This window comes from Miniopterus natalensis, chromosome 19 (genome assembly GCF_054644295.1).
Source record: "Miniopterus natalensis isolate mMinNat1 chromosome 19, mMinNat1.hap1, whole genome shotgun sequence".
Taxonomy (NCBI): Eukaryota; Metazoa; Chordata; class Mammalia; order Chiroptera; family Miniopteridae; genus Miniopterus; species Miniopterus natalensis.
In genome coordinates, this window is record NC_142099.1 from 13,376,119 (window position 1) to 13,387,372 (window position 11,254).

At 54.8% G+C, this 11,254-nt stretch overlaps 1 protein-coding gene across 2 annotated transcripts; it reads right to left on the reverse strand.

Annotated features, from left to right (window-relative positions):
* Nucleotides 1-425: 425 nt before the first annotated feature.
* On the reverse strand, nt 426-9,593 carry PBXIP1 (PBX homeobox interacting protein 1). Of its 2 annotated transcripts, XM_087827939.1 has the most exons (12): nt 9,535-9,593; nt 9,364-9,418; nt 8,185-8,271; nt 6,320-6,446; nt 5,999-6,063; nt 5,760-5,925; nt 4,172-4,405; nt 4,024-4,047; nt 3,630-3,712; nt 3,397-3,528; nt 1,546-2,771; nt 426-1,056 (listed from the first exon to the last, which is right to left on the reverse strand). In XM_087827939.1, the coding sequence occupies exons 3-12, from the start codon at nt 8,233-8,235 to the stop codon at nt 975-977; spliced, it is 2,190 nt and encodes a 729-aa protein (XP_087684065.1). In that variant the 5' UTR covers nt 8,236-8,271; nt 9,364-9,418; nt 9,535-9,593; the 3' UTR covers nt 426-974. The 2 variants fall into 2 exon arrangements, with proteins under 2 accessions (XP_087684065.1, XP_087684066.1); XM_087827940.1 differs by lacking the exons at nt 6,320-6,446; nt 8,185-8,271; nt 9,364-9,418; nt 9,535-9,593 and having other exon boundaries at nt 5,760-5,879; nt 5,999-6,033.
* Between the last annotated feature and the right edge of the window lie 1,661 nt (nt 9,594-11,254).

The following is an 11,254-nucleotide window of genomic DNA, read 5'->3' on the forward strand; positions in this document are numbered from 1 at the left end:
CCTGGAGATTAACTTGCCTAAGATCACTCAGCCTGGATTTGAGCCCAGGGCTCAGACTCCAAAACCCATGCTCATTTCTCTATATCTCCCAGGGGTGCAAGCAACGCAGCTGTAAGCAAGTGGGGTGTTCTAGCCCAGAGCACCTGAAGTTGTTGGGAGGGGAAGCAGTATATGAGAGTATATGTCCCTGTGCTTAGAAACCACCCCAAGTGACAGAGCCCCATGCAATGTCACAGCTCCAACAGCTTTTATATATATTTTTCAACTGATTTTTAGAGAGAGAGGAAGGAAGAGGGAGAAAAAGAAACATTGATGTGAGAGTGGAATATGATGGGCTGCCTGAAACCCAGGCGTGTGCCCTGACCAGAATCAAACCAGCAACCTTTTGGTGCACAGGATGAAGTCCAACCAACTGAGCCACACGAGCCAGGGCTCCAACAGCTCTTTATTGTGATCTGAATCTACAGTTCAAATGGGGAGGTGAAGCCACGTGAGAAGCCAGGGTAAAAATGGGACTTCACCCTCTTGGGAGAGCTGCTTCCAAATCTAATGCTGGGCATCCAGCCAGCAACTCTCAAACCCCAGGGGGCATGGGTCAGGGTGTGGCACCAAGTGCCCTCACTGGCGTAGCACACAAACAAGAGGAGAAAAGCTCTTTGGCTTCAGAATCAGAATGCCATGCCCCTACCCCACCCCACCCACCCCACCCCCCAAAACACCAGTCTTCTCTCCCATTCCCTTTCCCATCTGGCCAGACACAATCAGACTGCCAAGGGTCCCAGCCCAGGGTCCTAAACATTTGTACACATTTGCATAGACAGCAAGGCAGGCCCATCTAAGGTCTTTTTCTAGCGAAAGTGGCATCAGTGCAGGGCTGGGTGATTTCGCTCTCCTCTGTGAAGGACATCCAAGGACACCAACCAAGCCAGGAGAGATGGCAGTTTAACAGTCCCCAGGAGCAGATAACAGCAGCCTCAGCCTCTGCGGTGGTGCCTGTGCTCCTCCCTTGGCCCCGCAACTCTGGGGCTCCGAGAGTGTTTGTCTTTCTTCCCAGATCTGTGGGGAGATGGGGGCAGGGCAGGAAGAGGCCTTTAGAGGACAATGCCATGTGATGAGAAGGGGTTCCCTCAGAAGGAGGGGACCCTGTTCCTCCTAAGACAGCCAACACAGGCAGCCACCACCAATCATATTGGAGCCAGACCTGGTCTCCCAGGAGGAAGGCCCCAGTTGGGGAGGCGGAAGGTAGAAGCAATCTCCCTAACCCCCAAGCCGTGCAGGTGTAGGTAGGACAGGACAACTGGGGAAGAAAAATCCCCCAGCACCACGGGGATTCCCTTTGGGTGAGCAAGAGCAGCTTCCTGCCCTCGAAGGAAGACAGGAAAGTATCTGGGTGCCTTCTTAAGAGAAGCCAGTGGGGGACTAAAAATGGAGATAAAGACTCAAACTGGAAGACCCTGGACTCAGGACCCTCGCTCCTTCACACACATCCCCACCTCTCCCCTTCTCCTGTGTCCCACCCGACCCAACACCCCCATAGGTGCCCACCTCTTCTTCAGTGCTTTGTCTCCAAAGAAGTGGCTGAAGATGAAGTCCTCGAAGTCATCCACTTCATCATCATCACCTGTCTGTCTCACTGCCACTTCCTCCAGGCTGTCCTCCAAGGCGTCCACAAAGTCCCGAAAGCGGAGGCGGTCATGGCGGAAGATGCCATCCTCACCAAAGTAAGCAGGCGAGAGTGGTAGCTCCTTGGTCAGCTGCCCGGCCCAGGGCAGCCGCGCCAGGTATGTCTTCAGCAGAGAGGCCAGCTCCTGTTGCCGCACTGGGGCTAGCTCCATGCCAAAGAAGGCCAGGCCCTCCTGTCGGGCACACTCGTGCACGCCCGAGCAGCCCTGGGGTGCCCGGTACTTGTGTCTCGATAGCTCTGCCCAGAATGACAGAGGCTCATGTCTGTCTTTGGCCCCTTCCTTCCCCTGAGGGTGCTTCTGCCTTTCTCCAGAGGAGTGGGGGCTCCCACTTTTCCTGGGGGGCTCCTTGGGGCTCTGTTGCTTACCATCCTTCTTGTCCCACTCCTCTGGCCTAGGCTTGCCCTCCTTCCACCTCCCTGCCTGCTCCCTGTCCTCCTTACCCCCCCAGCCCTTCTTCCTTTCCCAGCCAGACTCCTCTTTTTTATGCTTCCAATGCTCAGCCTTCTGGTCCCCATGCCCATCCCGCCACTTTTCCTTTCCACTCCGCTCTCTAGAACTCTGGAAGTGCCACTCCTGACTCGTTTCTGAGGCATTGCCAGGGACCCCAGGGTGCTGCCCCCAGTTCCCCAGACTCTGCAGCTTCTGAGCCAGCCTGTGACCCAGCTTAGCAAGGCCAGCGTGAGCTAGGTCTCCTTGGCCTGCATCCCTTAAGCTCTGCTCCAGGTCCCGCTGCACAGACCCCAGCAGCCGCTGCTGCCTCTCCAACTCTTGCCTTAGTGCCTGGGCCTCAGCTTCTAGCTGTTCCTTCTGCTCTAGGAAGCCAGTGCTTGGCACCTGCCCCTGAGGGCCTTGCTCCTTGGTGACCTGGCCACCCTGTGGGCCTCTGTCCCAGGTGAGGCACACCCCATCTGTTCCCCGGACGCAGTCAGCCTCCAGCCCCTGGAGGCGGGCCCGCAGCTGCTGCAGCTCGGACTCCAGTGCCCTCTGGGAGGCCTTGCCGTGCTGCAGGGCCCCTCGGAGCTGGGCATTCTCTTCTTCTAGCACTTTGGGCTGGTGCATCAGGCTCTGAAGCTCTTCCTTCTGGGCCTGGAATGGGTATAAAGATGGAGGGGACCACAAGAGGGTCTTTTCAGGATGGGTCCAGTGCCTTCTACCCCAATTCTATTCCAGTACAGTGGGCAGGTGGCCCGAGCCCCTTTTACAGCCTGGGACACTCAGAGGACTTGGTTCTAGTCCTTCCCATCCACACCCTGCACCAGACCCAAAAGTCCCCAAATTCCATCACAGGCCTCAGCTTCTCTGTCCTTATGTAAGCACATGCTTCTTCAGTTCACCCAAGGATAGCCAATATGCGCTCTCATTGCCTTATTTCCACCGCCCATGCCCAGAGCGGACACTATTGATCATTCTCAGTACTTCTTTCCCGTTGAGCCTTGGCATGTTCTTCAAATCCTTCTCCACACAACCTCCAGGCAGACCATGCCAATCAATCAGAGGCGGCCTGTCCCATGGAACAGGTATGCCAGCCCTGGCCTAAACTTTACCATGAGGCATGAGTAGAGAATTAGGAAGATGGCCTGACTCTAGTGGGAAAGGGAGAGGGTCAAGGTGTATGGGTAAATAGAGGAAATTTCTTCTGCAGGAGGACACTAGGACAGACGCCTGGCCTAGGGAGGGCTGGCCTAGCCCACCCCTTCCTACTTGTGCCTACCTGCAGCTGGGCCTGCAGCAGCCGGATGTCCTGGTTCTCCTTGGCCAACTTGTCCAGCAGAAGGGCCATGTTCTGCAGGCTGGGGCCACTGTCAGGGGGCGCTGAGGCCTGCAGCTGCTGCCTTCGCCCCTCCTGAGGGCAAAGGAGCCCGTTACCCCACCCTGCCCCACAGCCCAGGGCAACCCAGAACTCCCCTACCAGGCCCACACACTGATGGACGCATTCACACATACCTGCCCATCCCCCCCAGCATTCAACATCTCATTGTCCACCGTGGGGTCTGGAAAGACCTGCAGTTCTACTTCCTCCATGGGCCCTGTGGGAAAGCGAAGTCCTGAAACCGGCCCCAGGGCACACAGAACACACTCCTTCCCTCCACACACACACACACACACACACACACACACACACACACACAATCACCCTCCTGCCCTGGATCCACCCATGACTGAGAGGTCCAGCCAGGTGAAGGGCCATGGGTCACTTTGGACAGCTGACACAGCATAACTGAGCAATAAATGTACAGCCCCCAGCATCCCTACTTCTGACCCAAAGAGCCGCCCCCATCAGCCTCCCTCAGGGCTGGGAGGGAACAGACAAGAACAAGCCAGGGCCCTCCCCACTCACCGTTCTCAGACTCCAAGAGGCCACCTGAGAATGGAGACAGAGCAGCATGGTAAGGCCCTCAGAGGAAGGCTGGGGTGAGGTGAAGGGCAGGAGGACAGTAGGGGCCAGGGTAGAGGCTCAAGGCCCCAGGAGAGGAGGCACCACTCACCAGAGAAGAGGAGGATCCCCAGGCCCAGCATAACCAGGGCGCCGAGGAGGCACATGTTGAGGGAGATGCCCAGCTCCCCGCTTACACCCTCGCCTCCGGCCTCGTCCTCTATAGTCAGGGGCACTGCAGGCTGAGGAGCGCTGGGCTCCCGGCCCCGCCGCCTCCGCAGACCCTCCACGTCCACGTGGGTGTCATCCTCGCTGCTGGTGCAGTGGTCCTCCTCCCCGCTCCAAGCTGGAGGAAGGGATGGGGGCAAGGCAGTGAGGCAATAGGAGAGTCAGGGCATAGGGAGAGAGGGGACGTGGAGGAAGGCACGGGGAGGCCCAGAGCCCTGACCACAAAGAGGGGCATGTGGAGACCTTGCCTATGTCTGCCTGGGCATCAAGGACAGCCCCTGCCCAGTCTGGAGGTGGGAGACCAGTCCTTTCTGTCTGCCAACTACAAGAGCAGCGTCATCCTAAAAGCACACGCTGTCCTCCCACGTGTGCCTCGTATCGAGCTCCTACAGCTATTACCAGCCCCCCAGGTCAGTCCTAACTCTGGCCACTCCTGCTCAGTCCCTCTTGGCTCTTTCCGGTCCTAAAGGTGGTGGTCTCCTGACACTACTTCTGTTCTCGGTTCTCCTCACTGTGCACACAGTCAGTCACCCAGTATCTCACCCATATTGCCGATGGCCGCCAAGATCAGATAAATCCCTAATGCCCAACCTGGCCTCCCTAGAGCTCCAGGGATGGACATCTGCCTGCCCACGTTCACCTCACACCCGTGCAACTCGACACTTAAACATCTGGACATCACACACCTTGTACCCGCCTTAATTCAGGTCTTCATCAGCTTTGCCTGACCACTGCAGTTACCTCCTAAGTGGCCCGAGGCCCTGGCCTCTCCCTCCACCCTGTCACCTTCTACAGAGATGATTCGTACACTCCTCTGCCACAAACCTTGGACGTAGCCTCCTTAGCACAGAACAGGTGGCCCCCAGCCTTTTGCTGATGCTGCAGCCTTGGCCTGGAATGTTCCCTACCTACCAAAAAGCCTACTCTTTGCTCCAGGCTCCACTCAAATGTCACCTCCTATGTCAACCTTTCCCCAACTATCCCTGTCTCTCCTTTCCCCTCAACCTGTGCCCTGACTGAACCATCTCCTCCTCCTGTGGGAGCAACTTAATTATACCTCCTTTTATATCCCTCATAGGTCTGACTTTCATCTTGGCTCAGTCTTGTCTGCCTTTTACATAGGCCATGAACCACCCACCACCCTCTTCCCCCAAGCAAAGAGCTAACACATGCAAGGGACTCAGGGGATAAGAGTTGAATCTAGAGGCAAGAAAAGAGGAGGCCCAAGGACAGAGAGGAAAGAATCAACCAAACCTGGGCCCTGCCACTTATCAGCTATGTGACTTTAGTCAAGTCACTTAACCTCTCTGAGCCTCAGGGGTGGTGCTGAGGACTCACTGATATAATTTAAGGAGGCGCGAAGCTACTAAGTCCTAGGGCCTGGACCAAAGCTGTGTTCAGTAGTGATGACTACTCCCACAACCATACCTTCTAGAAGGATAGTGCCAAAGGGAGACAAGGAGGACTCTCACCTGCATTGGGGAATGAGGGCAGGCTCTGTTGGGGTCTCTGATCCTCCAGGTCCTGTGTGTCTGGTCCCAGGTCTGCCACCATGGGGGTCTCCTCCAAGTCTCCCTGGGCCACTGTGTCTCCTGAGCCAGGGAACTCCACACCATGACCATCACCTTCCGGGACGCCCTGATTTAGACATAGCCGTGAGCAGCTCCTGGCCCTTCCCACTTCCTTCCCTTCCCTCAGTGAAGGTCCTCACCTTGGCCTCAGTCTCCTCTGGCAAAATGGGACCAGACTGGGAGCTTTCACTCTGGAAGAGGGTCTCTGTAGGGGAAGAAAAGGCCCAGGAAAAACACCACAGCCTACCAGCTAAACTTCCTATGCAGCCCTCTGGCTCCTGCAGGCCCCAACCAGGTTGGAAGAGGCAGAAAAAAGCCAGGATAGAATGAGGAAAGAATACCTTAAACTGAGATTAATGTGGGAAATAAGACTAACCAGCCTCCCTTTCCCTGATGAAAGTGGGAACCCTAGAACATGGAGGAGAGACAGCTGTACCCCACCCTCAGCACGGCCCTTTTACCTTTTCCATCCAAGGTCCCAGCTAATTCTTCACCATCCGCCTTGGAGGGGCTCCAAGGGGCCTGGGGCGCTCTCTCAGGCTCTGGGTCCATCCTGGATTCTGCGCCCAGGGTCTCCACAGGCAGGCTCTGCGGAGAGGGGCGCAAGCAGGAGGTGCTCCAGAGGAGGGACAACAGGACAAACCCAGGAGCACAAAGTCCTCTGCCAGGGTCCCTGGGACCAGCTGCACTGCTCAGGGACCCCAACCCACATGTCACAGAAATATAATACATTGAGTAATGAGCTGGTCCAAAGTGAGGGGAGGGGGGTCAGCTGGCACTGCACCATCACAGCCTGACGTCATGTTTGGCCCTCCCCTAACCTCATTTGCTCTTCTGAGGAACTTTCAGAGGCTCAGTTTCTGTTAAACGAAGAAGCACCACTGGACCAAAGCACTGGACACCGTACAAACCTGCCCCCGCCTAGAAGTTGGATAGATAAGAGCCTGGGTCTCCCTCCCCTCTGAGATCATCAGCACTTCCTTCCCTCCCTACAAATGACCAGTTATTGGTTGGATGGTGGGAGGATGGCAAGAGAACAAAGTCCCCTGGGTGCTTAAGGGTCACAGTCACGTTCCCCGCAAACTTCCCTGTAGTTGCCCTCACAACAGGCCGCCCACTTCACTTACATCTTCTAAGTTTTTCTGGCCTTTCCCACTCACCCACACACCCCTCTCCCTGTAGCTGCTTGCAGGAGCCCCACCCATGCCACCCACCCTAGCCTGTCCTCCAGGGTGCTCTCAGCCTGGCCGTCCAGGCTCAGCCTCTTCTCCCTCCACACACTCCTTCTCAGTGGGCCCATCACCCATTTACCCCGTCCATGGCTCCCGCCATCCCTCCAAGAATAATTCCTGGCCTTAGTATGTTTCTTTGCAATTTTCAAATCACTTTTTTCTCGTGGCCACCTCTACAAGGCAAGAATCACACAGACCCTTTTACAGGGGAGGACTGCAAGGTAAAATGCCCAGCTGTCAGAAAGGTACCCAGGACTCTGGCTGAGTGAGAGCAGAGTGTCCGCCCTCTTCTACTGGTGAGCCCATCCATGTGTCCTGCTCCAGTGTCATCCCTGAGGTCGGCTTCCTCACTCCCAACCGGGCTCCTCCAGGGCACTTAACTCCAGCTCCACGCCTTCTCTCCTCCTGGCAGTTCTGACACACCAAGCCACTGGAGTTTAGATCCCTTTACAAACTTTCTCCAGGCACTCAGTCCTCCATCCTGCTGGACCCTTCAACCTTCTCAGTGGCTTCAGGAGCACAGGAGTCCACTGGGTCCCTACCCAACTACAGGATCTTTAAAACACTCTCCTGCTGTTCCTACCCAGCCCCGCATGGCTTCACCTCTGTCCAGGCAATGAGTGTCCTGACTCCTTTAGACTCAGAGCCCTTCAGTGATTTCCTAAGAATGAGGCCTGAATGCCTGAGCCAGGCCCTTCACAGGTTCTCTTCCAGAGGTTCCCAGGCTCTGCCCCTAACCTCATTCCAACACTCTGACCCATGATGCAACCTTGTCCCATGGGCCTCCTCATAGTCTCCCCGACAATGGCTTTTCCACTGTTGCCTCAGATCCTCTGTTCATGCTGGTCTCCACACCAAAATTCCTTCCTGACTTCTCACAGCTTATCACAGCGGCACCCTTCTTCCTGGGCATGGTCCGAGCCCCAACACCTGACTCCTGGGGCCTAATTTCCTTCCCCCACCACCAGAGTTCCTCTCACAGGTGCAGAAGGTGATGCAGGTGACCACAAGGACCAAGGAAGGAACAGACCCAGAAAGCAGCCCAGTCCTGCAAGAATCCCCCTCCATGTGGTTCCCAGGCCTGCTTTTCCTACCTCTGAGCCAGCAAGCACCCAGCTATTGTCCGAATCTGGGCAGGAGGCCATAGTTGTTGAGGTCCTTGAGGCTGCTGTGGCTGCCACCTGCAGAGAAAAGCTTCAGCAATCCTATTCCCTTCAGGAAAGGCAGGATGCAGGGAGCAGCTTCAGCTGGGTTCCGAGGTCTAGGGACTGGGCAGCAGCTTCCAGAACCAGCCTGGTTCCAGTCCTTCTGACCCTAACATCTCAACTCTTCTGAGCAGTATTTGCCTTGCAAATCAGAACCTGTGGACAGCCACAGAGAGGCTCGCCTCTCCCAGGGACCAACAGGGCCTTGGGAAACTGAACTGACCTTGAAAGGTCGATGAAGCAGAGAACTGGAAAGCCTTTGGGGAATAACCCAGCCAACTCTCTCCTGCTATGGTCAGGGCAGATGAAGGCCAGAAAGGGACTGATCTGACTGGCAAAGACAAACAGCTAAGAGTGAGGAAAACAGCCCAGCCCCCCTGCACCCTGGACAGAATCATCAGTGATCTCCCACAGTCATTACCTTTTGTCTCAGGGCTAGAAAGAAAAGACTCCACAGGCTCCTTCAGCACTAAGTCTCCCACCACCCACCCACCCTAAGTCCTTTGTATGGTCTAGTTCAGGGGTTCTCAACACTGGCTGCAGCCCTGGCTGGGTAGCTCAGTTGGTTAGAGCATCATTGCAATATACCAGATAAGGTTGTGGGTTCGATCCCCAGTCAGGGCACATACAAGAAGCAACCAATGAATGCATAAACAAGTGGAGCAACGAATCAATGTTTCTTTCTCTCCTCTTCCTCTTGCTCTCTAAAATCAATCAATCATTCAATCAATAAACAAACAAAAAACCACTGGTTGTACACTGAAATCACCTAAGATTCTGATTCAATTGATATTCAGGTCAGGTTGAGGCATGGATCTCTTTTAAAACCTCCCAGATGATTCTCACCTGCAGGCAGGGTTGAGACTAACTGGCAAGGCTTAGGTCATCCGAATGTACCTTTAGTAAATCTTCTGTCACTCTCACTCTCCATTTAAACTCTGTTCCCTTATTAGTAATCCCCAGAGTTTCAAGGAACTTGACGGTGATTGGGAAAAGGATTTTATGGCAACTATCATGTATAAAGACTTTACAGTTTGCAAAAATCAGGGCTGTGGCCGTGTTCCTTACCTCTTTTGCTCTGACTTGGCAGGTGGGGGTAGGAAGTCCTTCCAGCTTCCAAAGCCTGACACAAAGCAGAGTAAAAAGAGAGGCCCCTTCATCCAAGGCCCACACTGTCCCCACAGGCTGGGCAGCTGCAACTGGAACTTGGCATAAAGATGAAGGAATAGAGGGGCTGACCTCCCAGAGTCTTGAACTGTGATCCTTCAGAGGAGGATGAATAACTCCTTACTGAGGGGCTAGAAAAGCAGCAAGTGGGAAAAGACCCTGTAAGGAAACCCTGGGGGAGGGGAGTGAGGCTGGGAAAATGGATGGCAGACCTGCCCCCTTCTGTCTGAACGAGTATAAGGTGCACGGCGCCCTAATAACCTATTGTGGATCTTCAAGATACAAGCCCAGCCCGGCCAGGCGTGGCTCAGCAGTTGAGTATCGACCTAGGATCCGGGAGTTCTTGGGTTCGATCACCAGTCAGGGAACATGCCCGGGTTGCGGGCTCAATCCCCAGTCTGGGGCGTGCAGGAGGCAGCCGATCAATGACTCTCATCATTGATGTTTCTATCTCTCTCTCTTCCTCTCTCTGAAATCAATAAAGATATATTTAAAAAAAAAAAATGATCCAAGCCCAGGACAGATGAAGGACACCTCGTGGTGTCTTTTCCAATGCCTATACCTCCCAGACACACACCCATCCCACAGAGACAGAATGGCTGCAATAACTACCCATAGTAAGTATAACAGAACACCCTGACCAGCTTATAGGCATCCATACAGCCATCGCTGTGCAGCCTTCTGCTCTCAGGCCCCTCCTCCGCTGTTCTGTCATCATCTCCCCATCCCCAGTTGCTGTGTGTGACTGTTAACAGGTGGTGGCAGGAAGGAAGTGGCAGCAGCTTGGGCTGAAGTCCCTGTTTATCCCTGGCTGTGTACAGCCTGCTCAGGTCCTTCAGAACCAAGCACCATGGCAACCAGGGTGATGTCAGACCCACTGTCTCATGGAAACCAGCAACGGTATTTGGGTCAACAAGACAAACACTTCTGAGATCCAAACAGGAGACAGTTCTTGGACCCCTGCACTCAGAGTTCTAAGCCCCAGTACCTCTTTTGGTTGGGTTCATCCCAGATTCCAAAAAATCCCCCGTTCTCCCAAGCCAGCATCTCACTGCCTTATTAGGAAGTTTCTTCTGCTGTCTAACTTCCACCTTTCCCCTTTGTATTTTCAGACCTCTTTCGTATCATCGACTTCTAGGGAGAAAACCCACCATCGCCCCCTCCCCCACCACCTCCTCTCCACTCAGGCAGGAGTCAACAAATCATCCCTTAAGGATTGTCAGACACTTCTGCTATGTCTGAAAGACAGCTAAAGGGGGAGCTCTCCCACTCTCCACAAAGCTGGGAAGTCTGGCCTAGCTAATTTCAGCCCCTCTAAGAGTTGTTCCCCAAAACCTCTAAAGCAAAGGAACTAGGGCCACAAGTATTTGCCTGGGGGACTCAGAGCAAGTTCTTGTTTTGGAAACAGTCGCCTGTGGTCCCTCTCCTCCCAGTCCAGCAGTGACAAGCAGCTCTGTAGATCCCCGGTGGAGCCCAACCCTTTGAGTTCTGCCCTTCCTCTCCGATACCCTCCTTCCCGCACCAGATCTACGGGTCCTCTCCCCGCTAGGGCATTACCTGATCCAGCTCCTGCTTCAGCCTTCAGCTGAACTTGTTTCGGCCTCCCCTGGTTCCCAGCCCCAGAAAGGGGAGTCATGTGATCAGGTACTGCCCAATTGGAAGTCAGTTTCCCTGAGGGGGCGGAAACTTTTGGCCAATAAGAGCTGGAGTTGGGGGGGAAGTAGAAGGGGGAACCTGTACAGCCCAGAAACCTCGGCTTACCTCCTGGTGGAAGACTGGAATTCCAACAAAC